This window comes from Maylandia zebra, linkage group LG23, assembly GCF_041146795.1.
Source record: "Maylandia zebra isolate NMK-2024a linkage group LG23, Mzebra_GT3a, whole genome shotgun sequence".
Classification (NCBI taxonomy): Eukaryota; Metazoa; Chordata; class Actinopteri; order Cichliformes; family Cichlidae; genus Maylandia; species Maylandia zebra.
Window position 1 is genome coordinate 619,377 of NC_135188.1, and position 27,203 is coordinate 646,579.

The 27,203-nt window shown below is 43.0% G+C and overlaps 5 protein-coding genes across 9 annotated transcripts in view; 3 read left to right on the plus strand and 2 right to left on the minus strand.

Moving 5' to 3' along the window:
- Positions 1-2,235: 2,235 nt before the first annotated feature.
- Positions 2,236-5,912, minus strand: aldh7a1 (aldehyde dehydrogenase 7 family, member A1). Its single transcript, XM_004570233.5, has 2 exons — positions 5,785-5,912; positions 2,236-4,341 (listed from the first exon to the last, which is right to left on the minus strand). The coding sequence occupies exon 2, from the start codon at positions 4,334-4,336 to the stop codon at positions 2,708-2,710; it is 1,629 nt and encodes a 542-aa protein (XP_004570290.1). The 5' UTR covers positions 4,337-4,341; positions 5,785-5,912; the 3' UTR covers positions 2,236-2,707.
- Positions 5,913-5,925: 13 nt separating this feature from the next.
- actl6a (actin-like 6A) lies at positions 5,926-15,259 on the plus strand. Of its 2 annotated transcripts, XM_004570236.4 has the most exons (14): positions 5,926-6,067; positions 8,907-8,983; positions 9,644-9,818; positions 11,710-11,810; positions 12,031-12,128; positions 12,268-12,362; positions 13,085-13,191; positions 13,353-13,442; positions 13,516-13,577; positions 13,730-13,844; positions 13,965-14,045; positions 14,174-14,269; positions 14,429-14,515; positions 14,609-15,259. In XM_004570236.4, exons 1-14 carry the CDS (start codon positions 6,043-6,045, stop codon positions 14,687-14,689), a joined length of 1,290 nt encoding a protein of 429 aa, XP_004570293.1. In that variant the 5' UTR covers positions 5,926-6,042; the 3' UTR covers positions 14,690-15,259. The 2 variants fall into 2 exon arrangements, with proteins under 2 accessions (XP_004570293.1, XP_012779855.1); XM_012924401.4 differs by lacking the exons at positions 5,926-6,067; positions 8,907-8,983; positions 9,644-9,818 and adding an exon at positions 10,188-10,453.
- Positions 15,260-15,382: 123 nt separating this feature from the next.
- mrpl47 (mitochondrial ribosomal protein L47) lies at positions 15,383-18,480 on the minus strand. Its single transcript, XM_004570232.2, has 7 exons — positions 18,247-18,480; positions 17,490-17,638; positions 17,200-17,260; positions 17,023-17,119; positions 16,818-16,948; positions 15,690-15,785; positions 15,383-15,604 (listed from the first exon to the last, which is right to left on the minus strand). Exons 1-7 carry the CDS (start codon positions 18,399-18,401, stop codon positions 15,493-15,495), a joined length of 801 nt encoding a protein of 266 aa, XP_004570289.2. The 5' UTR covers positions 18,402-18,480; the 3' UTR covers positions 15,383-15,492.
- Positions 18,481-18,602: 122 nt separating this feature from the next.
- On the plus strand, positions 18,603-24,490 carry ndufb5 (NADH:ubiquinone oxidoreductase subunit B5). The gene is made up of 6 exons (XM_004570231.4): positions 18,603-18,763; positions 20,301-20,383; positions 20,929-20,995; positions 21,114-21,175; positions 23,419-23,525; positions 24,282-24,490. The coding sequence occupies exons 1-6, from the start codon at positions 18,646-18,648 to the stop codon at positions 24,400-24,402; spliced, it is 558 nt and encodes a 185-aa protein (XP_004570288.1). The 5' UTR covers positions 18,603-18,645; the 3' UTR covers positions 24,403-24,490.
- An 882-nt stretch (positions 24,491-25,372) lies between these two features.
- usp13 (ubiquitin specific peptidase 13) overlaps positions 25,373-27,203 on the plus strand; it is a 33,684-nt gene continuing 31,853 nt past the window's right edge. For 2 of the 4 annotated variants that reach the window (XM_012924399.4, XM_012924400.4), the window contains exon 1: positions 25,394-25,845. In XM_012924399.4, the coding sequence (XP_012779853.1) occupies positions 25,735-25,845 (111 nt within the window). In that variant the 5' untranslated portion in view covers positions 25,394-25,734. Of the gene's footprint in view, positions 25,846-27,203 lie in introns of all 4 variants that reach the window. The other 2 variants (XM_012924396.4, XM_076880672.1) reach the window with 2 other exon arrangements.

Below are 27,203 nucleotides of genomic sequence, written 5' to 3' on the forward strand. Positions count from 1 at the left end.
TGGAGAGCTAGAGGATGGAGAGCTACTGAGTGGGAGGGTGATGATATATGGGGGGGAGACAAAGGATAGCCGATGGAGTAATTTTTCTATTAAAGGGACAGAGTTGATTTCTTCAGTACTAGTTGAAGAAGGTAAATAAATAGAAATGAAAGAATAATCCCAGTTTTTTTTACTTTCCCACCAAAAAACTTGTTGCAGGTCCCTTGGCAGGTGGCCACACGTGTTTTCATACAGGGCTTCCTAGAAGAACAGCATAAACAAAATTGGCTCCAAAATACTCATCAACCTTTGACATGATTCTGACGCGCATCTTCAAACATGAGCATTTATAGTTTGAGACATCTGTGTGACTTCTTATTTTACCATTCCTGTATATGAAAACTTGTTTCTGTCACTGAAAAAAAACCTTTTTTTTCCCATTTGTGAGTCAAAATTTTGAGTTAATTTCTTAGAATTTCAATTTAAAAATATCCAACACAATAACTCAAAACTGAGAAAATTACTGCTTAATTGCTTTACCTGGTAAATTTTTTAAGATTTATTTTTAATGGCAGAAACGCGCTTCTATTCATACACAGCCTGTATATACTTGCTTATACACTGCCTCATGTCTACACCATTTTTGTAAATGATCCATTCCCACAGTAACACTTTTGTCCAGTATGTGCTTCCTTTCTGTAACGGTTTAGAATATTCTAAGACAAAAATGAAATGGGTCGATTCAACAGCATCCTTCTGAGATTGTGGTCCATTTTTACATAATAGCAGCAAATGCGTGACGTCTGTTCCACTAAATCTCACAGGTGCTCTAATGGATTGAGATCTGGTGACTTGAGGTCATTTGAGTACAGTGAACTCATTGTCATGTTCAAAAACCCAGTTTGAGATTACCCGAGCTTTGTGCCACAGCTCACTCTCCTGCTGGAAGCAGAAGACGGCTACACTGTGCTAATACAGGCGAGCTATTTCCTTTAGCAACCGCTGAGTGTTGTTGCTGATGGACACGGTCAGCAACAGCACTCAGGTAGGGTGTGGTTAAATGATGATCAGTTGGTACTGAGGGGTCCAAAGTGTGCCATAAAAACATCCCTCACACTATTAGAGTACCAGCAGACTGAAGCATTAATAGAAAGCACAGTGGATCCATGCTTTCATGTCATTCACCCCAACATCTGACCCCACCATCTGGATGTCACACAGAAGACTCATCGGACCAGCTAGCATCTTTCCAATATTCCGTTGCCAGTTATGGTGAGGCTGAGTTGTTACCTGTTCTTGCCGAGAGTAGCATCAGGTGTAGCATCAGGTGTAGCATCAGGGGTGCTGGTTGTTCAGAGATGCTCTTCTGCCTACCTTAGTGATATTTGAGTTGCTTCTTATTAGATTAAAACAGTCTGGCTCAGTCGCTCAAAATTACCTTTCTTCCCCATTCTGATGCTTGGATGTGTCTACATGCCTAAATAGAGCTGCTGCCTTGTGACTGTCTGATATTTGCATTAACGAGCAGTTCAACAGATGTCCCTTTGTTGTACCTAACAACGTGACAGTATTTAAACAGTGCTCAGAGCATATCATACCATGTCGACTGAATCATCGCAGTAATCAGCAGCTGCAAAGTTCCATAAAATTAAACCATGTCAAATATAATAAATATGTACGCTGCTTGTTTACATATGATTTTTATCTTCTCGTCCCTCTGTGTACATCTTAACTAAAATCCAGGATTGTAATTCTAAAAAAAATAAGATGGGCTCAACTAAAAACTTTCATTTTCAAAGTCAGTCACATTAAAATGCAACAGGCTAATAACTTTGATCATCTCTTTCCAACTTTTTCACAAAACCTGGCCTTTATTGGACATTACACTGATGTGTACCTGCAGAGAGATTTTCCCAGTCACCTTTTCGCCCAGCGTGGGAAAAATGCACCGACAACGCTTTTTCCACTGAAGAACAATTTCATGGTTGTTTATTATAAACCAAAGAGCCAAAAAGGCACTGACCTGGCCTCTAACCCCCCATCCAAATCTAACTGAGCGTCTGTGTTCCAGGACAGGCCCAAGTCACGGGAGTAACTTCCTTGTCAGTGCATGTCGAACATGGAAATTATTACAGCACACATTATTTGTTTAAAGAAGAAGATATATGTTCATGATCCAAATTTTACTGGGATTTGACTATTGCACTTGGGTTCTCTCAGTGAAAGCATTAAAATACGAAATATCCACAGACAGTACACATGTCAACCCATTGCCTTTTATTGTTGTTTGGTTGCCTGGAAAATACTGTGTATTATAGAAATTACAGTATATTCATGTGTTAACTGGGTGCAAAACAGCCAGTGTTGACTACGCAACATTTCTGTTAATGGTGAACTGCAACGATCGACACATTTACAACTTTGTCTAGTTTTTCTTCCAAAATGTAACGATTGTAATTGATCGATTAGCCAAACTTCATTAAGTGCTTGTAGAAAGGTGCACACATTTGGGGGAAAATTTAACCTTGAACAAAAACTCCTGAAACTGTTTTAAATCCAGAATATTTTTAAACTACATTCATACAGATACACTTATCCTATGTGACTGAGACAGATCTAAACACAAGCTGACCTTTCTGAATGCAAATGCATTACCATGCATTTCACTTGGCCATTCAAACTATTTAGTGTTGTCCTCGGGGCTCATCGACGCTTAAAGCCGGCTGGCTCACTCAAACTTGATTCCCTGGGCCAGAGGAAGATCCTTGCTGTAATTGATTGTGCATGTCGAGCGCCTCATGTACTGCTTCCATGAATCACTGCCTGACTCTCTTCCACCGCCTGTATGTTTCTCCCCACCAAAAGCTCCTCCGATCTCTGCTCCGCTCGTGGGAATGTTGACATTTACGATGCCACAATCTGACCCTCTGGGGCCAAGCCAACGGAAAACCCGGCCTAGATCTTTGGTAAAGATGCTGCTGGACAGACCCTGCTTCACCTCATTGTTCCAGGCAAATGCCTCCTCCTCTGTCTTGAACTTCAGGACATACAGGATGGGGACAAAGGTTTCGGTGTGGACAATAGAGGCATCATGAGCCAGTCCTGTAATGATGGCGGGCTCCACATAATTTCCAGGACGGTCCATCACCTTTCCTCCACACACCACAGTGCCGCCCTGCTGCTTTGCCTGCTCGATGGCAGCCAGGTACTGCTCGACAGCTTGCTTGGTGTGCAGGGGACCATAGAGGGTGCTGGGGTCCCAGGGGTCTCCGATGCGGACTTGTTTATAGGCCTTGGCGAGGCTTTCAACCACTGTGTCATGAACGCTCTCGTGCAGCATCAACCTCCTGGTTGTGGTGCAGCGCTGGCCAGCGGTTCCGACGGAAGCGAAGACGGCAGAGGGCACCACGAGATTCAGGTCAGCATCTTCAAACACGATAATGGCGTTGTTGCCACCGAGCTCCAGCAGCTTGCGCCCAAACCTTTCTTGCACCATCATGGCCACCATCTTGCCAACATAAGTGCTGCCAGTAAAGGACAACAGATCCACACGCTCATCCTTTGCCATGGCCGTGCCGATATCTGCTCCGCCACAGGTCATGGAGCAGATTGAGCCAGGGAGATTGTTCTGCTCCAGCACCTCAGCCACGATCTTGGTAACTGCAACACTTGTGAGAGGAGTGGTCGGAGCTCCTTTCCAGAGGCAGACGTTGCCGCAGGTCAGAGCGATGGCGTTGTTCCAGCCGTAGACAGCTACGGGGAAGTTGAAGGCGGTGATAATGCCGACCAGGCCGACTGGGTTCCACTGTTCAATGAGGGCGTGACCCGGTCTCTCTGAAGGCAGGATGGGCCCGCCGATCATTCTAGACAGACCAACTGCATAATCACAGACGTCAACGTACTCCTGAACTTCACCAACTCCCTCAACATAGATTTTGCCCATTTCCAGTGACACCAGACTTCCAAGTACTTTAATCTTTTTTCTCAATGCATCCCCAATCTGTCTCACAATCTCCGCTCTTTTAGGAGCGGGAATGTCTGCCCACAACTTCCAAGCCTCCTTCGTCTTCTGAACAGTCTCTTCATACTCCGCCAAAGTAGCCTGGGTAACTCTGGCAATCGGCTCATTGTTGGCAGGGCAGTATGACGTGATAACCTCCCCACTACCTCCCCAGCTACCGTTGTAAACACCTGGGTTGTCCTCAGACAAACCCAGCTCTTTGAGCCACGCGTATTTGGGCTGGTTGATCAGGAGACTTGACATAGCTGCTGACTGCTGGCACTGGGCAAGTGCAAATTTACTTCTTAAGAGGAGCCTGCTGTGCCGAGCAAGGGTCAGTGTGGTGCAGCGCTGCATGAATGCTGGAAGGAAGCAAAGTTAAAAATTTATTTTGCACTAAAGAGAATTCAGAAATAATTATTGACATTTCAGCTTTAAAGTGAAAAAAGGAATGAAAACTACATTCTAGACCTAAAAGAGATGTCTTAAATCCTCCATACAACAATGGAGCTTAAAGTTATATAAAGGCAGCAAAAAACCTAAACTACATTTGAAAGGCTGAAAAGACCCAAAAAGGTTTGATATTTTTCCCCTACAGGGTGATGAGCCGCCAGCTTCACTGCAACATTTAACATTTGGCTTTAAATATTTAGATCTAATAAAATGAGCTATTTTTCATAACTTTCCACAAAAATAAAAATGTGAACATAATGTAGGTCTTGTAATGCAAGACGTTATTATTAACGAAGCGACCTTCAGCTGCTCCCTGTATTCACAAAGGGTCACCACAGCAGGCAGTGCTGGCTGTCGGATTTTTGTAAAGAGTGGCCTTTCTGACGAAGTCTCAGAGAGACTCTGTTAGGTGAATGTGTAACCCACCGGACTGTGTTGACTTTGTTACTACAACTAATTCAACTCATTAATTAATCTATAAATCAACCAATGAACCTATAGCTAACATTAAGGCAAAAAAAATTAACAAATGCTAAGTTTCATACTCTTTAAAAAGTAAACATAATCTTATTGATGTGTCATTATTAGCCAAAGGAACATTTTGATGATACCACCTTGAAACAACAGAGCTATCTCCAATTTTCTGATGTTTTATGGATGGAAAAAAAAAAAAGCAAATTGATTTAAATTAATCAATAACAAAAATACATGCTTTTTATCGCACAACCAGTGTTACTGTCTTGGTCTAATATTGCAGGTTGTTAACAAACAAGAGCCAACTGGGCCTCATAAGTAATCCATAAAAAGATAAAACTTTCAAAGATATATTCATATTAACTTTGAATTAATAACATGGTAAACATCACTATTGCGACATGTATGAACCTACATATTACATAAAAAGTGTATTTTAGTAATTAGAAATCGAGAAGAGGCACAGTTATATAAACACCTTTCCTGAGGCTACTCTGCTACTGTCCAGCAAGTTCCTTAACCATTTCCACCGTGCGCTTGCGCAATTAACCCAACACCGGACAAACACGAGGCTGGAAAACTTGGATTGAGCTGCAAAAGCTGGACAATGATGACGCATAACGTGTAATCTAAGGATTGCATTTCCGATTTTCTAATATAAGCGTGTCCGTACAACAGCGCTGCTGCTTTTTCAGCGTGGACATGCTCGCTTAGAACAGTCAATGTTTTGAGTCTGACCGTGACCGTGACTCAAGGTCCTCCACTTTTCATTCACCAACACCAGCGTGTACTCATCAAGTCTGCACGTGCACGATCCGTGCATCGATTTTTAATCTTTAAAGTTACATTTGAGACACTTATGACGAGTTTTAACTCACGTCGATATGAAATCCTCAGGGCCACGTCCACTCCAAAGCATGGAAGTACTCGCAGTCACTTCCGACTATCACCGTGGAAACGGAAGTACTGAGAATTGCTGCTCTCTGATTGGACAGCTGTCTCGAAGCACTGTGGAGCCCGCTTTGTTGGACTGATGCATGCTAGCAGATTTCCTTTGTTGTGATTAATCGCTTTGTGGTTGTGTTTCTCCTGTAATAACATATATTGTTAAAGTTACTGTCGTTATAACTTAGAGGATGAGTGGTGGAGTGTACGGTGGTGGTGAGTATGATAATATGCTGATTTTATACACAACTGTCGTCCACGTTGTCCCTGGTTGGAGCTAGCCAGCTTTGTAGCTAGTTAGCTCGTTATGCTAGCTATGCTAAAGTTCTGCTTCGTAGTTGGTCAGCGATATAGTCTTGTGTCCATTTTAATTCTCATGTGTTTAGGGCTGTTCAAATATATAGATATCACAGGTGCTTAGTCGTGCAGACGTGAAGTGTTATACAAGTCACTCAGCCGGTGTCGTCTAGCTAGCAAGGAAATGAATGAAAATGGGCTTGCCGAGCTCACGAACAAATACCGTTTATGTTATGTAACGGTAAAAATAACGGTAGTTATGACGATACCGAGGCTCTCATCGCGATAAACCCAATACAAAGACCCTGCAAAGACATACTGATGACCCATCCTGTCGTTCCTGTGTTTTACAGAGAATAACTTCATAGTTCCTCCGGGTAGCCGGTGTCAGTTGTTATAAACGTGTAGGTACCGAATAGACCTTTTCATTAGTGACGCATGCGGCTTATAGTAAGATGCTTAGAAAGGATTCAAGGAGCTAATAAGACAATACAATAAATAATATTATAAGTAGAGTGCAACAAGCTGAGTACCAGTATAGAGTGTGGGTATAAATATAGGTGTAAATAAATACTTTAGCAGCAAAGGGCATGATGACCAGCATTGATAAAGTGACAGTGTCAGTAGTGGTTAAGGTGCTACAATAACAGTTCTTGTCCATTATGCATGGAGAAGTTTCCCAGCTTCTGGAATGAAGCTGTTTCTCAGTCTGCTGGTTTTGTATTTAATGCTCCTCAGCCTCCTGCCTGAGGGGACAAAGAATGTATGTGCTGGGTGAGTGGGGTCCTTCATTCATCTGGAGGTGTATATGTCTGTGACGGTTGGGAGGCTGCCTCCGACAACTCTCTGTGCAGCCTTCACCACCCTCTGTAGAGCTTTCCTCTCTGCCACAGTGCAGTTTCTGTGCCACACGTTGATGCCAGAGCACAGAACATTTTCCACCGCACATCTGTAGAAGGAGATGAGGACTGAGCTCTCCATTCCCGCACGCTTCAACCTCCTCAGGAAGTAGAGGCTCTGGTGAGCCTTCCTGATCAGGCTGGAAGTGTTTTTTTTCAAGGTGAGGTTGCTATCCAGGTATGTACCCAGGTACTTGTAGCTGGGTACTACTTCGACTGCAGATCCTCCAACGTGCAGGGGTGTGTGTCTTCCCCTCCTGAAATCCACAACCATCTCCTTCGTCTTCTTCTCATTTAAGCAGAGATTGTTTTTCCTGCAAAAGTCCTCCAAGTGTTCCACCTCCTTCCTGTAACTGGTCTCATCATTGTTTGTGATGCAACCAGCCACAGCTGTGTCGTCCTCAAACTTTATAATAACACAGCTTGGATGGATGGGTGAGCAGTCATATGTAAGCAGCGTGAACAGGAGGGGACTTAGCACACAGCCCTGAGGGGAGCCAGTGCTGAGGACTCTGGAAGATGAGGAGACGTTGTGGATCCTCACAGACTGCGGTCTGTTGGTCAGGAAGTCCAGGACCCAGTTACAAAGAGAGGAGCTCAGTCCCAGGGTCAGTAATTTGTCAACAAGTGTCTGCGGGATAATTGTATTGCAAGCGGAGAAGAAGTCCATGAAGAGCAAACAGACGTAGGAATTCTTCTGCTCCAGGTGGGTGAGGGTGGTGTGAACCACAGAAGAGATGGCATCTTCTGTGGATCGATTCTTCCGGTAGGCGTACTGGTGTGGGTCTGAAGTGACTCTGATGGTGGCTTTGATGTGGGCCATAATCAGCCTCTCAAAGCATTTCGTGACGATCGGCATGATGGCTACTGGCTGTCACAGCAGAGCTCTTGGGGACTGGGATGATGGTGGCAGTCTTCATACAGGTGGGGACAGCTGCCTGGGTGAGGGAGGAGAAAAGAACAGAAACAACAACAAACAACGCACATGCACGCATATACACATATAAGTAATATAATTTGTATTTGATACCTCACTTTATAGATAGCTTCAATGTATTTAACCTCTTAGGACCTGGCGTCCACATATGAAGACATCACATTTTGGGTTATTTAGACCAAAATACTCAATTTTGCTCTACAAGGGCCTGAAATCCACTCATGAGGACATTATACTGCTACTGTTCTGTCGAAATTTTAAACAAATATCCTCATATATGGTTCTCATTTTTCTTAGAAACAAAAAATCAGGTAAAAAAAAATTCTAGTAATTTATATATATTTTTTACATTCATTGGATCCCAATCAGCCCAAATATCAAAGAGAAATCAAAAATGCATGCCGTGGAAGAGTTCGGGTCTTAGGAGGTTAATGATTATTTAAGATTGATACAGCATAGTATTGCGATGTTTTGCGTGGGGATATTGTATCGATCCAGTGACACTAAATATAAATCTTTTATTAAATAAATTAAAATATTCTGGGAATACTATCAATAAGGAGGCACATCTCACCTTGTTGGTGGCAACCTTTCTGCAAACAGTTGCAGTCTGATGTGCATTGACTGCAATCACTCTGGGAGAGATTGTTGAACGTCTCAAATAATTTGCTGTCTAATTTATCAATAAGTTCTTTACAAAGACCCATGTTTTTTTTTACAGATTTTATGAAGGCTGCATGGCTGGGAGCTTGATGTTATAAACCTGTGGCAGTGAAAATGCATGAACTCAAAGATTAAGATGTGTAGCCCAATACTTTTGCCCGCATTGTGTACAAATTACAGGAATAAAATGTTCCCCCATATTTTGTGCATAACTTCATTCGAAAAATGTTCAATCGCAGCCCTTCCCTTATTTCTGCAGATGAGGTGGGAGCATTGGTGTTTGACATTGGCTCTTATTCTGTAAGAGCTGGCTACGCAGGAGAAGACTGTCCCAAGGTAAGTGGCTCACTCGAATGACCTTATTAACAACGTGTCTTTTCTTCCTCTGTGCATCTTCAACATCCCTCTGGGGGAACGGCAATGATGAGAAATCAGGGTTGGAGTCACCTTGGAGGCAGGAGGCATAAATTGAGTTCAGATTATTCCAGAATACTTCCTTTTTCTGTTTCCTCTGGTTTACGTGCAAGTCCTGAGGGATAAAATGAATCTTGTGTGAATAAATGTAAGACATTACAGATGGACACTAATCGCCTAGCAGCAGATTATATGCAAGCACAAATTCTACCATTTAAAAGATGTTTTTTCTTTCTGCTTTTGACATAACCCTCTTCTTCTGAAAATCCTCTCAGCATTTAGCTAGACACTGTAAATACAGTTTTTGCATAATAAACTGGTCAAAAACAGCCAGATTCAAATCAGGTACTTTTGAAAATTTCCCAACTGTTTGTCTTCATAATTCAGGAGGGATTGCATCACATTATGGCACCTCAGTGTTCCACAAAAATGTCAATTCATTCACTCACTGCAAAGGAGGATGACTAACTTTGTGAAAGGAGTTTTTGTGAATTTCTGTTGTTATGCTGGTCCGAAATCAGGCTCTTGCAAACAGCCTTAACCTGTAATTTGGTGTGTTTTGTTTCTTTTGTCCCATCTCAGGCGGACTTTCCCACAGTAATAGGTGTGACTCTTGACCGAGAGGATGGCAGCACACCCATGGAGACTGATGGTGACAAGGGCAAGCAGAGCGGCACCACCTACTATATTGATACCAATCAGCTGAGGGTACCCAGAGAGAACATGGAGGTCATGTCTCCGCTCAAGAATGGCATGAGTAAGCGTTTAGTCCAAGTGATTGGAGAATAGGACTTTTTTCACCTGTACATAAAAGACTGGCCTTGATCTTTTCATATGTATGTTGTAAAAAAGGATTTAAATAAATGGGAAGAAGAGCTGTTGGAAAACACGGAACAGGTTTTGATCTCTGATGCAAATGTGAATGTGTATAATCTGGCCTGCTTGATCCAAATCCATAATTAGTCTGTTTTGGTCTGACAACGACTTCATTGGCGAGCTCGTTAAACCCTGGCTGACGTATATATATATGACTGGAGCGCATCATGAATATTAATGAGATTATTTGAAGCTCAAGGCAGCTCATCAGCATCAGCTGTGGTGTGCAGTGTTCTCCTGATGGAAGCCAAGCCCTCTGCAATCTGTGGTTTACTGCAGTGTCTGTGTCATAACGGGGCATGTGCGGAATAACCCAAACTGTGTTTGGGCTTATTTTGAAAAACTTTGGATTTCAGTTTAACGGTCACCAACCAGGGCTGTTGCTGCTGCTGTTGGTCTGGTTCCCCAGTGAGCAGCAGGGCTGTAAATGAACTAAACTGGTTTAAAAAAGACTAAATTGGTGATTTGGCTCTTCTGCGATGGTGTTTGTATGCTGGAGCGGACTAAGCTTTAGAGGTTCGTTTTTATGTTCTGGTCAGCTGAACAGTTTTCTTTCCTTATTAGAAATTTCAGATATTTGCAGTTTATGGTTGTTCACGTCATCGACTGATCTTTTGATTGTTCTTTGGGTGAAACAATTATTCATTTGCCCTAAATGCCCTTTACTTAGTTTTCAGATTTACTTACTTGAACATTTATTAGTATCAGAAGTGACATAAAGTTACTGTTAGTTTTTTTTCATATAATTCATTTAACTAAGCCATTTCAGGCTCTAACATCGCAGCAGTTTGCTTCTATATTTGGGTTTTGGACTGTTGGACAACTAAAAATTGTAATGGCCATGTTTGTTTGTAGTGGCTTGATTCACAGATAATAAATGGCTTTTGCCAGTTAAAGTATTAAGTGATTGCAGTCCACTGATGGTGTTGACACTTTTTAAAGCATTTACCCAAAGTATTAGTGATGGCAAGTGCCCCAGTGCACTGACCTAGCTGCTGATGCTCATCAGAATCTGGTCCACTGGAGTTTCTCAGGCTATTTAGAGATGAGTGTGACACAAATCTTAATTGCAGCAGAAGAGCACAGTGGGACCAGAGTCTCCCTTAGAGGGCTAACCTGGAAAAATGGTGCCTGGTGCTCAAATTATTATCTAAAAAAAATTATAATTGCTCCAATTTCTCCACCATCTGACCCAACACACATGATAGTGTTGATGAAGGGGCTTTTTGAGGTCTGTATCCACAGAGACTGCAAAGCCTTAGCATGACAACGTTGCTGTTATTTGCTTATGGTAAATGGTCTGTATTTGTATAGTGCTTTACTTAGTCCCTATGGACCCCAAAGCGCTTCACACTACACCCAGTCATCCACCCATTCACACACACATTCACACACTGGTGATGGCACAGGCACCCTGGGGCGCACTGACAGAGGCGAGGCTGCCGGACACTGGCGCCACCAGCCCCTCTGACCAGGCAACGGGTGAAGTGTCTTGCCCAAGGACACAACGACCGAGACTGCCCGATTACAAGACGAACTGCCAACTCTTGAGCCACGATTGATATTCACGTCTTTTAATTTAAACTAGTAAATGTTAACAAAAAGCTGCAGCTCTTCATATGAAATGTAAATGGTTTTGGCTACCTTATTCTATGCACAAGTGATTGCTTTGTCATATGTTTTAATGTAGGTACGGTGACATAAAAAAAGATTTCAGAGGTGTTTGGCAGTTACCAGGCCCTTCATTTGTTTTCTCTTAACTCTGCCTCTAGTTGAGGACTGGGACAGTTTCCAGGCTATTCTGGATCACACGTACAAGATGCACTTCAAGTCTGAACCCAGCCTGCACCCCGTGCTCATGTCAGAGGCGTCGGTGAGTTAACTTTTGAGTCTCAAAAAATTAATCGGTTTGATTTGCTGCTCTGTTTAAAAATAAATATGTGACACATTGATGTTAACATCTGAGCTATTTGAGCTCAGCGCCATGTGAAGAGTGTGTTTCCTGTCCTTGCCCTCATCACCATCTGCAGGTATCTGTGTGTATCTGGCAGTGATTTGTTGTAAGTGGGCTAACTTCTGTTCTGTGTTTGCAGTGGAACACACGAGCAAAGAGAGAGAAACTAACAGAGCTGATGTTTGAGCATTACAACATTCCTGCCTTCTTCCTTTGCAAGTCAGCCGTGCTCTCTGCGTATCCTTTACTGTTTCACGTCATCCAGGACGGACACTAAAGCAGTGCGTTCAGTTAATCATCACAGACAGCTCTGATGAAATTTCATGCCATCTGCTGGACTTTAAACCACATATTTCTTTAACTTTAAACATACAAGCTTTGCCAATGGGCGGTCTACAGGCCTGGTTCTAGACAGTGGTGCAACACACACTACTGCAATTCCAGTGCACGACGGCTATGTTCTGCAGCAAGGTGAGAAGCTATTGTAACATACACATCATAAAATCATAAAGGGACTGCAGTTTGACCAGAAGAGCTCAGCTTGCTGTGATGAGCCAATCCCAGCTGCCGTAACGCAGGAGGCGGGTACACCTTGGACAAGTTACCAGCCTGTCGCAGGGCTGATGGATGGACCGTTAACATAACATGCATGTTTTTGAACTGTGGGAGATTATTTTGCAAAGGTATCGTGAGACTGGGAGCAGGATTTACTGTGAACGTTTCTGATTGGTCAAGTACTTGCCCTCCTCCTCCTTTGGGCTCCTTCCTTCAGGGATTGCTGCAGCGGATCGTGTGTCCATCTAACGTTTTCCTAAGCAGCATTGTTTTCTGTCACAGCAGCACTCTGCGTGTCCTCTTTCACTACATCCACAAAAATTTTCTGTGGCCTTTTTTGTTTACTGTCTTTCTAAAGATAAATGAAGAACAGGATATCTGACAAATAGAAAAGCAAAGTCAGGTTTTATTCATTAGTTAATAAGACCAGATTTATTAATTATGCTGAGGACAAAATCCAGCAGGAATGGGAGTGATCCATTCAGGGTCACTGTTACTGTGCAGTCTTTGTAGAAAATGATAAATGGGGTGTTACTGAAGTCACATTACGGTCTTTGAGTGCTTTTAAATGATATGTGTTACGGTGCCTACAAAGTTACCGTGTCATTGAAGTTGCGTTACTCTTTCACTCTCAACAGGCATCGTCAAGTCGCCCCTGGCTGGAGACTTCATGAGCATGCAGTGCAGGGAGCTGTTTCAGGAGCTAAATGTGGAGATAATCCCTCCCTACATGATTGCATCGAAGGTACGATCTGTGGGAGTGATTGTTTCATTTGATGAATGTTAAATGATTAACTTTGCTCAACATTTACCACGCCTGGCTTTTCTACACATCATTGCCACATTACTGGGTTCAAGCCCTTATTGCCATGAGTCTAACCACAGTGGGGGGGTTTGTCCATACAGGATCCAGTGCGGGAGGGAGCCCAAGCCAGTTGGAAGAAAAAGGAGAAACTACCTCAAGTCACCCGCTCTTGGCACAACTACATGTGTAATGTAAGCAGCAAACTCGGCAGCACAGTAATAATAATTACATGTTTGGTAATGAAAGTGTGTCTTTTTCTTCCAGTGTGTAATCCAGGACTTCCAGGCATCAGTGCTGCAGGTGTCAGACTCTCCATATGATGAACAGTGAGAGTGGTTTGATCCTGTACTTCAGTTTAACAGATTCACTCTAACGCTGTACTAGAAAAAGAGTCACATTAGAACCAGAGATGTTTACTCACACATAGATCGATATGATACATTTCAGTACTTTCCCCCCCTTTTCTTTTGTTCATCAGGGTTGCTGCCCAGATGCCCACAGTGCACTATGAGCTGCCCAATGGCTACAACTGTGACTTTGGAGCAGAGAGGCTGAAGATCCCAGAGGGGCTGTTTGACCCCTCCAATGCTAAGGTGAGTTTTACTCAGCAGGTCCCGGATGAATGAACGGCGCTGGTGATTAAATGTATATTGCTCTGAGGTGGTCAAATGTTTTTATTTATGAATGTAACATTTGTGTTTGATCGCTTTTAGGGACTGTCTGGGAACACCATGCTAGGAGTTGGCCACGTCGTGACAACAAGTGTGGGAATGTGCGACATCGACATCCGGCCTGTAAGCACCTCGTTCAACTGGATTTTCTTTTCAGAAACACCGTTTTATGTAATCTGAGTAGTTTTTGTGCTTCGTATCTGTGCCTAAACCCTACAACCCCACTTACTGACCTGTGACTGTTATCCAAGGGTCTGTATGGCAGTGTGGTGGTGACTGGTGGAAACACGCTCATTCAGGGCTTCACTGACCGACTGAACAGAGAACTCTCCCAGAAAACCCCTCCGGTGAGTATCAGCCAGTGCCAGCATGTCACTAAATATGTTTTTATCAGTACCATCTTTAGCTTTAGTCAGTGATGTACTGCAATGTTTGTCTTTCCATTTTAAATTTGCTACATTTTGTTCATCATTTTTTGAGAGATCTTTAATCGCGTGCTTTTGCAGAGTATGAGGTTGAAGCTGATAGCAAACAGCACTACAGTGGAGCGCCGGTTCAGCGCCTGGATAGGAGGCTCCATCCTGGCATCTCTGGTAAGGACACACAAAATGACTTCATGTCTGTACCACATTAAAGGCACTAAAGTGTTTTCAGAGTCTTTTAAACATTTTTCTTGCATCCTCCAGGGAACCTTCCAGCAGATGTGGATCTCCAAACAGGAGTATGAGGAGGGAGGAAAGCAGTGCGTGGACAGGAAGTGCCCTTGATTTGACCCCCGATCCTCATCGTCTTTTTCACTGCAAGCTCAACGTCGTGAATGGTTCCCCCCTCTGACCCAGACTCAGGAACACCTCGCTGTTTTATTTTTGTACGACTTGTTTTTAAAACAGAGTTTGTCCATACACCTGTCTGGGATTTGTAGAAAACAAACATCTGCAATTTCAGCTCCTCTGAGAGCTCCCTGAAAGTCGGCCGGTTGCCTTATCTGTAAGTTGTTGGTGGGAACCTCGAATCAAAAAGTCAAGTTTCTGATCAAAACGACAGAGTACAGAAGCCAAAATGATTTGTGCAGAATGCTGATATGGTAAACTTGGGATGATTAGGATGTATTTGGAAAAACAACCTGTTAGTTTGACGTGAATATCGTCTCGTTCAGGAAGAAAAAAAAGGTTCATGAACCTTTTTTTTCTTCCTATGTAGCAGGTCAAGTCGTCACAGGTAAAGGCCAGTCCGTTCCTACCTGTGCTTACTGGTATTAACTCAAATCTGTATTTAATTTTCAGTCTTGCTTGTCATTGGCTTCATGTGGTCTTTTACAAATAAAGTTGTTTTTTTTTTAATGATTAACTGAGTGCTGTAGTCTCAATAGCCCACTGGTTACTTAAGTTCTGAGGGTTTTCATACAGGAGCGTAAAGAACACCGGAGTCGGGGTCAAATAGAGAGAGCGGCACACTTTAGAGCCATCTTACATAATTTATCTTTGAGATCACATGAAAGGTGGTCATACAACAGTTTCAGTCCATCCATGGCTATTTGATGAGCTGATTCACACTAGTCAGATCCACATTTTCAGGATGCAGGAGCTTTAATCTGGGGGAACCTCTCCTGTAACTTGGTGAGACGTCTCTTCTTTAAGTTTTCATTCCTTGCCCTTTCCCGAAGGTAATTCTCAATACGCAGCCTGAAGGAGAAAGGAAGTAAAATCCTTTGTAAGAAAAGTATCACGTACTTAAAAATGTACATGATATTGCATACACTGGTCTTACCTTATATGTGGTTCAACAAACTTGGGTGTGTAGAACCTCTTGCGCTTGTATCGTCTGTTCATGTACCAGGGAATAGCATACTCTTTGAATCGATACCTGTGGAGGAAATAAATCAATGAGATTACAGGGCGTCCAATAAAAGTCTCAAATTAGCTTTGCCAAGGATGAATCGGTTCAGCTGCTCATTACCACAACTATGGACGGGTGCTTACGTGGTGCTTTTCTACTCTGAGCACTCGAAGCGCTTTAAGCCAATCGCATTGCGGCAAGGTTAAGATGAACGTGACGTGGTTGTTAGTGCCAGATTGGCTGCTCCAAGTAGTTCAAAACTGCTGAAAATTTGTCCAATGAGTGGCAGTTCTCTGTCCAAACAATAGCCTGGTGGTTTCAGGGGAGAACTGATAGGCTGTTTCAAGCCAATAGGAAGGAAACAGTAACTCAAATCACCACATGTTAGAACCAAGGCATACAGAAGAGCATATCTGAACACGCAATATGTCAAACCTAGGATCAGGTGGGCCACAGCAGCAGCAGACCGCATGGATTGCCGCTCCTGTCAGACAGGAAACTGAGGCTACAATTCACAAGGGCTCACCAGCACCGGGCAACAGAAGATTGGAAAAAGATTGTTTGGTCTGATGAGATTTCATTTCTGCTGCAACATTCAGACAATAGTCCAAATTTGGTATAAACAACATGAAATCCTGGATCCATCCTGCCTCGGATCAACAGTTCAGGCTGATGGTGGTGGTGGTATGATGTGTGGGGGCTATTTAAATGCCACAGCCTAGCTGAGTATAGTTGTTGATCATTTCATCCCTTTATAACAACAATATGCTGATCTTCTGATGACTGCTTCCAGCAGGATCAAGCAGCATATCGCAGAGCTGAAAGCAGCTTAAACTGGTTTCTTGGTAAATACTCTTTATTTTATTTTTCAATCCAAGAAAACACTGATAATATTTTTCAGGCTCAATCTGAGAATGAAATATGTGTAACAAAGCTTGGACCACATGTGTTTATATGGACCTACTATGTCCTGCAAACAGGCCGTTTCCCCATCACCATATGATAAAGGTATGACATATCTTTTTCCCATGTAGGTCTGATATGCAAGACTGCCCTCACCAGTACACATATCCAAATATGTTCCTCCTCCAGGCTCCTGGTCGGCCTTTCTCTTGTCCTGTTTGCAGCAGACGCAGTGCACTCTCTCTCTCCTTCGCCACCGTCTCTAGCCTGATCATGGACCGCTCAACCTGGGAGGGGAGAAAGCTTCATATAATCATTGGCACCTACATCGTGTCAGCTATCAGCTCAGCATGAGACGAACCTTTCTTAGTCTTTCTGGACTTGGCATCTGGACCCTCTGCCTTTTTGCTTCCTGTTCAAGTGTGAGCAGCATGTTCTTTTCTTTCAGCAGGACATACCTGAGACACAATCAGAGGGTTACACGCCGCTAAATGTTTTAAATGTTTCCACTGAGACGCTTCATTTCCACACAGCTCACCAGAGTTTGTGCAAGTCCTCGTTGCTCTTTGTTCTCAGTTGTTTGGCAGTCCACGGTGCGCCTAATAGTGCAAGAAGTTATGTCACTCTAAACTCACACATCTGACCACAAACAATTTGTTAAACAGTATTTACTATACTTTTTAACAAATTGTGCTGATAAATAGTGTTTAGCAGATTGTGTTTACACTGATCTACATTCAGGTGCAAATAAAATGAACATATTCAGGTTGATTCAAACTACAATCAAACCTGCAGACAATGTTCTCTTTGCGTGCTGTAATATTTTACCTGACTTCACATTGGCCTCTCCCCAGTTCTCAGGTGAATCAAAGAACTCCTCTAGTCCTCTCCTGCTGATGGTTGTGTGCAGAGCTCGATACTGACCTGGAGAGCTGATGGGATTGCTCCAGGATGGGGTGACAATGGGAGACTTCTCCCTGTTGAACATGAAGAAAGTGCACACAGTAAGCCTGATAACAAATGCCGAAGCAGGTAAATTATTTTTCCGCAATTAAAAAAACCCCCAAACAACAAAAACTGAATTCAGGGAATTCCATCTTGAAATTTAAGTGTTACATTTCAGCACTTTCTGGTTTAATCCCAGGCAGATATTTTTGGTGTTAAGCTCTTTAACGTCAAATAAGACTTTGGATCATTTGAAGTTCTTTGGAGCCTCTTCTGTCCTAAAACATCACTGACCTGTCAGTTGGTCTTTAGGCTGTGACTTACTTTTCACACGTATAGTTAACAGCTGTGTATTGATGGGACATAATGGAGACCCCACGATCACAGCAGTCAAAATCTCACTTCAGTCTTAAATACAGCCATAAAACCATAAATGTCCACTGAGTACATCAACATGGGAACTCGGGGTTTCTACCTCACCGTAATAAAGAAAACCTGTCTCTTTGACTTTGCTGTAAACAATCACTGGCATCTTTGCGCAAACAGGGACTGCTGAGCTGTTGACCGACAGCTTTGAATGTGTCGTTGTTAACCCACATTATTGTTCCGTTTTGGGGAATGCATTAAACTGATCTCTTACCTGAGAAGAGAAGTCTGGCATTTGGCCGAACTAACAGCGCCCTGTCGCGCGTTTGTCGCTGAGGATATCCTAAAGACATTTTGAAACTGCTTGCAAAGAGTCAAAACGCGTCCTGCGGATGAGGACGCCGCCATTTTTGATGTAGCGCTTCCCATATTACCCAGAATGCATTTTGTCTCTTTTTCTTAAAAAGAAAAAGAAAGAAAAAAGAAGAAAGATATATTTTTAAATAATTTTATGGTGCTAAATACATTATTATAATATTAATTTAATAATAAAACCCCGTATAACATTTCAGTTGAAAATAAATTACACCTGTGCTCTTATCAAATATGATTCGCTTATTCGCTTAACGGCCAATCACAGTTCGTGTTGCTGGGCCGTCCTCCCAAAGTAACGATGGTGGGCACGAGCGTTCTCAGGTCTGTTGCTGCTTTTGCAGCCAGACTGAGTCCTCTGAAATCTGGAAATACTGCGGCTAATTTACTCACTCGAGCAATCCCCCGCACAGATAAAGGTAAGACACACCCCAGTCGTTTAAAAAATGAGACGACTGACCGGAAGGCTGCTTGTCTTTTCTCATGACCTTGTTAGCTTGCTAACATGAGCTAGCTGTTAACGTGTGTCCTGGTGTCAATAAAGGAAGACAGTGACTTTATTATAGCTCCGTATACATATGTACTGTTTATATACGCCACTGTTTATCCTCCAGTTTCAACCTCTGCCTTTTCATTGCAGTAAGCGGTGCGTATTTAGTAAACATTAGTTGGGTTACAGGGTTTGAATGATAGTTTGTCATCTCTGTGTCAACGCTTAACATAAATCTGCTTGTTGCATGCAGTGCTATGGTCTGCAGTTTTATCTAAAGGTGTTTCACCATGTTTTTAATAGCGACATGTTCTTTAATATCCTTAAATTATAAGGTTTCAGTAAAGCCACCTGACTCAGTGGGACACCCTTTAAACCAGGGGTAGGGACCGTCAGTCCTCGAGAGCTGGTGTCCTGCAGGTTTTAGATCTCACCCTGGGTCACCACACTTGAATCAAATGATTAGTTCATTACCAGGCCTCTGCAGAACTTCAAGACATGTTGAGGAGCTAATTTAGCCCTTTAAATCAGCTTTGTTGGCTCAAGGACACATCTAAAACCTGCCGGACACCGGTTCTCGAGGCCTGGAGTTCCCTACCCCTGTTTTAAACAGTTCATGCAATACTTTGCAAGAGCGAAAATAAATGTTTACAAGGCTGTAGTGAGGTCTGCTATTATGTATGGACAAAAAGACAGAAGGCAGATTTGCAGGTGGCACAGTTAAAGATGCTCAGACTTTCATTGGGAGTGACCATGATGGACAAGGTTAGAAATGAGCACATGAGCTCAGGCTGAGCGCTTTGGAGACAAAGTTAGAGAAGCAAGGCTGAGATGGTTTGGACAATTACAGAGGAGAGGTAGTGGATTTGTTTTGCAAAGGCAGATAAAAGGGAAGGCCGCTGAGAAGATTTGTGGATGTAGTGAAGGAGGGAGACGATCTGCTGTGGCAACCTCTAAAGGGAACAGCCACACGAATACACATTTGAAGAGCTGCAGTGATGGTCATTCTTGATTTTTGCCCATATGGTCAAACCAAAGATTATTACTAAGAAGATGTCCGCAGTAATGGATGACTGCCATTATTGCAAAAATAATCTGGGATTATTTATTGTTGAAGTGAAACGTAATCATAATCTGAGTTTTTGTAGTCCAATTATATGAATATGTAATTATAGCACTAAACTCAATCGGGCAGCCACCATTAGAAACAACGTCTCTTCAACAAGGGAGATGGGGCAAACGTGTCAACCATGTAAAACATCTAAGCCTGCTAGAAAAACAACACAAAATACAAGCTCCACCCACCTAATCATGATGTAGTGGTAGGTCATAGACTTTGCATTTGTAATACATTATAGAGATACTTGGTACACTGGACAGAGCCTCCATGCAACTGAAGAGGCAGCGTGCGTGCTCACTATAACCAATCACAGGCATCATGATAGTAACTGTGCCCTGTTTTGCAGTTGCGGTCCGTTGGGGTCACGGAAAGAGACTGTTTGTCATCAAACCCTCTGACTACTATGACAGGAGATTTCTGCGCCTATTGGTAAGTGCAGAGCACCATCACATCCACCAAGCTCACGTACATACACTGCAGAAGTGCTCTCTGTTAACTTTGCTGTATCATTATAATATAATGTTTGTGTTCACCCTTTGAAAGAACAAAACAAAATCTTGTTATTGAAATGTAACAAAGGAAGTTTTCCCTCAACATATTTTCCTTGACTGCTCAGACGTACTGTTGGAAGTTTATTATTCACCCACAGTGCAGGTTTCTAAATGGTAACCATGTTTTCTCTCTTATTTTAAAGAATGTTTGTGTTCATGTTCTTACACTCAGCCAAAAAACAAGCTTCCACATTTGTGTTACTCACCTTGCTCAAAGGCACCAGCAGCAGAGAGCAGTGCATACATCAAAACTAAAATGGCCAACATGATACTGTTTAAGCTGGTTTAAAAAAATAAAAAAGTCAGTTCGCTGAGTTAAAAAGTAAGAGATATTTCTTACTTGGTTAATTTTGGATGGTGACTTGCACGCATCAACAACTGAATTTGCCATATATTTGATTTTCTTCTCATTTTTTCCCTCAGCAATTTTACATCTTGCTGACTGGTGTTCCAGTGGCTATCGTCGTCACGGGGGTGAATATCTTCATCGGTGAGTAAGCATAAGTGTTTTATTGTGTATTCTAATCGGCTTCTAATATTTTCCAGGACTTACTCAAATACGTATGGAATGAATATCTCTGTTGCTCGATTAAATGTCTGTCGTGTAGGTGAGGCAGAGCTGGCTGAAATTCCTGAAGGCTACGAGCCCGAGCACTGGGAGTACTACAAGGTGCGTCCCTTTGTCTCTTTGGTTGTTTGTGGTGCTTCTTTCTGTCATTGCTTCAAACTCGTATTAAGGGAAGGATATGCTCACGGATTTTATTTTGAAGTGTAATCATAATATGTGCATATTCATTGTTAACCCCCCCCCAACATCATGTTTTCCTCCAGTGAGTGTTTTATGGGACTGTTGTGTTACATTTTCAAACCCAGGTGCTACGACGGGTCCCTCAGGTAAAAGTCTCTCCGAGGGCCCCGTTCAGTGTAGAGTTAAAAGAAGCCTCGACTGAAACAGCGTGCTTTGCACGTCATTATGTTGCTCGATTAAATGTCTGTTATGTCGGTGAGGCAGAGCTGGCTCATCATTATGTGCAATGCAGCATCTTTATTTTTTGACAGGTATCCTATAACAGGCCAAAATTATTTGAAAACATTATTTGAAAACATTTGATCGTTTTGAATTTGATTAGAGCTACGTGGTTTAACAAAAAACTGATGGGATGGAGGCCAAAAAAAAAAAGCTTGAAAAGTAAGCAGTACTAAAAAGAAATAACTGGGGGGAAATTCACATCTAATGAAGTTAACTGATAATAGGTCAGTAACATGATTGTGTGTAAAAAGATGATGTTAGAGAGGCAGAGTTTCAGACGTGTCGATGAGCAGAAGCTCACTAAACTGCACAAAACTGAATGTTTCTCACCACAAAGAAGACTGAATATCTCATCATTCACAGTAAATAATATCAGCACAGCTGGAGATTCTGGAGAAACCTCCTTTTGGGGCAAAGGGACAAGGAGAAAATCAATATTGGCTGCCCTTCAGTTCCAGGCCCTCAGGCTGCTCTGCATTCAAACCAGACATGGAGCCCTGGCATAGCTGACCTGGTTGTGCAAACGACCTGTATGCCAAAGGGCTGCAGTAGCCTGGGTGTGCGTCTGCCCTGGGCTGCTTCCTTACTTTGTGTCCCTCCTGTTTGCTCCTGTCAGAGATAAACCGTCATAATTCTGTCACCGTGTCATCAACAAATGCATGTCAAAGCATCATAATGTAAAGACAAGGCGTATGTGAACATGATCCAGGACAAAGCTCGTTTAAAATGGACTGGAGCCAAGTGGGGAAACAGTCCTGTGGTCAGACAAATCAAAGTTTTTTGGAAAACATGAACACAGCATCCTTCAGACTAAAGAGGAGAGGGACCGTCCGGCTTGTTATCAGTGCTCAGTTCAAAATCCTGCATCTCTGAGGGTGTGGGGGTGCGGTAGTGCAGCCTGCACAGTTCCATAGACACATAGGTGCACACAGTGGCAACATGGCCCAGTGTCCCATCACTGGGACTCAAGCAGGCCATAGCGGACTTGTAGATGGTGAGAGTATAATCTCTGGACTTGGAGCAAGCAGTCTGTACGTAGCACGTACCAGTCTGTGTCCACACACTGACGACTGCCTTGCACTTTCTAGATTCTGGCTCTTTGTCCTTTTCCCAAAAATGAAGTTAGAGTTGAAGTATTATTGCAGTGACACACTGGAGGAGATCCATCATGTGCTGCAGATGCACAAGTGCAATGGAACAGACCGGGACTTCCAGGAAAGGAGTTAAAAATAGCAGCCATGCTAGTCTCCTGTCTAAGGAGGCTTCTGATAAGGAGAAAGCAACTAATTTTAAACTGGGTATGATTTTTAAGCAAAGTCTTCAAAGGACTCAGTGGCACTCTATTTCTTAAAAATGCTTTTATTCCTATAAAAAAAAACCCTCCAGTGTGTTTTGGCGCACAAGCTTTGATCAAGCAGTGAATCAAAGTTCATTAAAGCACTCAATCTTCCCTAGCCACAAGTGGCACGCTTCCACCTTGGGTGAGAGTGGAATATTCCACAAGCGAGGCTGGACAGATGTCAACACCAAACCCAAAACATTCACCAAAGCCGATCCAGACGACACGAACGCACAGCAGCACCAGCCACAGTCAACATGAAAGCATCTCCAAAGGAAAATAATCTTTGTAAAAAAAGTGTATGGTTTCTGAGTTTTCATGGGCAGAGCCTGGTAAATGCTCCTTATGACCTTAAGCTGTTGGTGAGGCGGATCTTGAGCTTAAGAATTAAAACAGGATAAAAAATGTCCCCTCAAGAAAGTTTACTTGACCAAAGCTCCTCTGTAACCACAATAACACTGAACTGCAACAAATGTATGTCACATGCCTGCACTAAAGGGACAGTCCTATGTTTGCACAAAATCCTTGTGCGCTGTTGTTTCAGCACCCCATCACCAGGTGGATCACACGGAACATCTATGATTCCCCAGTGAAGGACTACGAAAAGATGATGGCTGCGATCCAGATTGAAAAGGAAAAAGCAGACATGAGGTGGGTGTTACTGCCAGTGTGCTTCGTGCGCTTCACCATCAACACAAACACATGAATTTAAATGCTTTTAGAAGACGTGTCTGCTTGGCTCATATACACCACACGATACACTGATGTGCTACAGCTGGTGTTTAGCTGTTTATGTAGTGTAACCAACAGTGTCTTGATATTGAGTTTTACAGAGGGAAGCATCCAAGAGAGAGTTTTTAACTGTCACAGAGGTTTACAAATGTGCTTTACAGCACAAATGGGAAACAGCAGTTTGCTACCACCGTCATGGAAAACTCACTACAAACGCTAAAGCGGCAGCCGTTCTTAAGTGTGTCCAGTCATGGAAAGCACCAGAACATGATGCAGTTCTGGTGCAGGGAGGGATCCTGAAAGGGCGTGCAGAGCAGCTGCATTCCTTGATAATAGCATTCTTCCACTGATGTGGAAAACCTCAGTTTTTTGTTTTTCTTCTCTCTCCAAAAGAAAACAGGTGCAGGCGAGCCTATGAGGGAACCATCTTTGGCTTTTTCAGAACACGCTCTCTGAAAAATATGCAGATTGGTTATTGAAATTGGTAAATTTAATAAGATTGGTAAATCTTGAGGAATCAATTTAAGTGTGTGTGCTGCAGCTGTGACAAATGTAGTTCTTTGTTATTTTACGAGCATCGTACATTATTAGTCTTCCATACTTAACCGGTTGCTCATTTCTAAAGCATGGTGTTACATTCTCCGCCTCTTTTTATTCATGATTTTGTTGTCACAGACTGACGCAGCTGGAGGTGCGTCGCCATATGAGGCAGCAAGGAGACGGCCCCTGGTTTCAAGTGCCGACCCTTAACAAGGAGCTAATTGACAACAGCCCCAAGTCATCGCCTGACCATTAATCCAGATGTTTCTGTCATCTGTACATCAATCTCACTGTTTGTACATTTTTTCCCTTATTGCGTGAATAAAGTATCTATCGAACTCTGATATTCATGTTTTAGCGTGTTAATTCAGTTCATGCAGCAAACACCTTTACCGTGATGATATTCCAGAGTTACAGATGATCGGGGACTGGCAGCTTGTGTCAGAGCAGGAAACCCACTGAGACCCCCTGTCTTCAGTTTGTGTGAATACTTCTGAGCTGAAATCATCCAATAAAGTTCAAGTTGAAGAGTAAATCAAATGTGCATAATATCTATAATTACTTTTTTTTTTTTCCATGAAGGAGTTTGAATTTTCTCTGTCGCGTGCAGTTAGTGGGGTTAATTAGTGACTCTAAAAGTCTCCTATGGTTGTCCGTCTCTGTATCAGCCCGGCATCGAGCTGACAACCTGTCCAGGATATACTTGGCCTGTTGACAAAGATCAAGATATATCCAAATGCTTAGCCAGGGCTGAGAAAGCTTCAGCCAAGTGCAATTAAAAACAAATTGCACCTTACATTTATTTGTACTGTAAATTCTTCCAGATCTCTGAGGAAGGTTGGTCTCCTGTTGGTTTATAGTTTATTTTCTTGCGATGAACACGAGCGTCCACCGGGTGGCAGAGCTCTGCAGACAAGACTAGCCTGGTCATGCGGACAAAGGGCTTCTTTAGACACACGCAGCACAAGTGGACTTAAAATCACATATTAAAAATAAAAATCTGCCATCTGCAGTATATTTTTTGTTTATTTACTTATTATATTCGCAAAATCCTGCAGAGCAATGACATTTCCTGCTCTCTCTCTTTTTTAAACAAACCGACTGCAGATTGATAAAGGATCAGCAGCAGCTACTAAAAATCAAAGTGTCCTCCATAATCACGCACTTCCTGAATCCTGGAAGCTGGAAACATGCTGTAGTAAATGTGGGCGGCTTTATGAATCATCCTCAGAGGCGGGAGGGGCCTTCTCGTAAAACATCCCCGTGAGCAGGAGCAGCACAGCGGCGTCACCACAGCCAACAGCAGCAATGTAATTTCTGCGCAGGTCCGAGATTTTTCTTTTTTTGTGTGATGGGAGACAGGAAAAAGAATAGAAACACAAAAGAACAACATTAGCTTTGCGCCGCACCGTGCAGCAGCCTGCCTGCCTCCACCCCTCGGTCATTTTATTTTTATGTTTTTCAGCGTCACATCCCCCTGGTCGGAGGAATGTAGAGACGGAGTGCTTTAAAAATAGCATCCTCTCCTGTGACAGGCGCTGCCCCGGAGGCTCCGCAGCACTGTGGTGCGAGAAGCAGGAATGCGAAGATGGCTGCAGACCTCGGAGAGCTGCTGGTCCCATACATGCCCACCATCAGGGTCCCCAGAACAGGAGACCGGGTGTTCAAGAGCGAGTGCGCCTTTTCTTTCGACTCTCCCGTAAGTGTGCCTGTCGCCCCCTTCCACACACACACACACACACACGGTGCGACACGAGCGGCTTGTTTGGGGAGAGAAAGTGCGTCGCAGGCGAGCTGACAGCTTGTTTTGCACGAGCTCAGCGGCGCACGTGAATCTGCTGTAAATGAGCGTGTTTCCATGGTCACCGTCCCCGCGAGCTTGAGAGGGGAAAAGACAATTAAAGGGTGTTTACGTCTCAGGCGAAAGAGATGAAAGGGGTTTCCTTTGTGTCCACTTCACACCACCCCACTACTACTGGAGGTCCACACGCAGGCCAGTTAGACCAATAAACGGAGCCACACACCTACACCTGCCTGAAGCTGGGCTCCCCCTCCAGCAGCAGCACACTGAGTTCACTGCTCCACTCTTGGCCTTTTATAGTCTGTAATTTGTCTGAAAATGGCCTAAAGTGCGTCAGTGGTGCTTGGCTGGAACTGTGTCCACGGTGATGTTTCTGTTCTCAAACAGGATTTGTACACGTTTAAAGACCCTAATGGTGTTGTTTTGGTTTTTAGTAGCTTTTATGGGGTCACATGGTGTCTCTGCAACACTGTGACTATAATGAGTCAAAAAGTGAAAGATTTAATGCTTCTGCTATATGAAAATGCTTATTCTGCTTTATTTTTGTCATTTTACTTTTCTTCTGTGAATAGGACAGCAGGGACATCATGAACACAGCTGCTGCTTTACTTTATTTGAACCTTTAAGGGGTTTCATGCGCTGATGATTCAGTTCTTCCTGTACGTGAACTGAACCCTGCATTTTTGTATCTGTCACAGGTACCCTTCCTACCTGTGACAGATATAAATAACATTTCTTTGCCCCAATGAAATCTCGCTTTCTCGACTGAACCCGTTTTTAAAGGTGACTCAGCTGTCTGGAGTTTGTCATGTTGGCCTGAGGACTGGGTTATTTTTACCCTTGCACTGTTGAGGCTCATATGTCACTCTGGGCCACTTAAAGGTTTATCAGTCGCAGATTTAGGTTAACTTTGAAGGTGTATTTTCCAAGTGTGTTGTTTTCCCATGTGAAGTGAACTGTCAAGGAAAGGAAAAGGTTGATTATTGTAGATTTGAAAGCATGTTTAGGTGTCTGTCACTGTTCATGTGGACATTTTTTGATAATAACAAGATGACCAAAGAATTGTGTTCTTCTCTCAAAGACATGACACAAGTCAGTCTCAGCTTATGGGCTGTTACTAAAGGTAAAAATCATTCTCCCAAGAGCTCAGACATGTTGTTAATGAAATAGTCTGCCTGTAATGGGATGCTTTTCAGTTTCAGAAACAACAGCATAAAATTGTTGTATCATGTTGCTCGTATGAAGCCTGATATGAG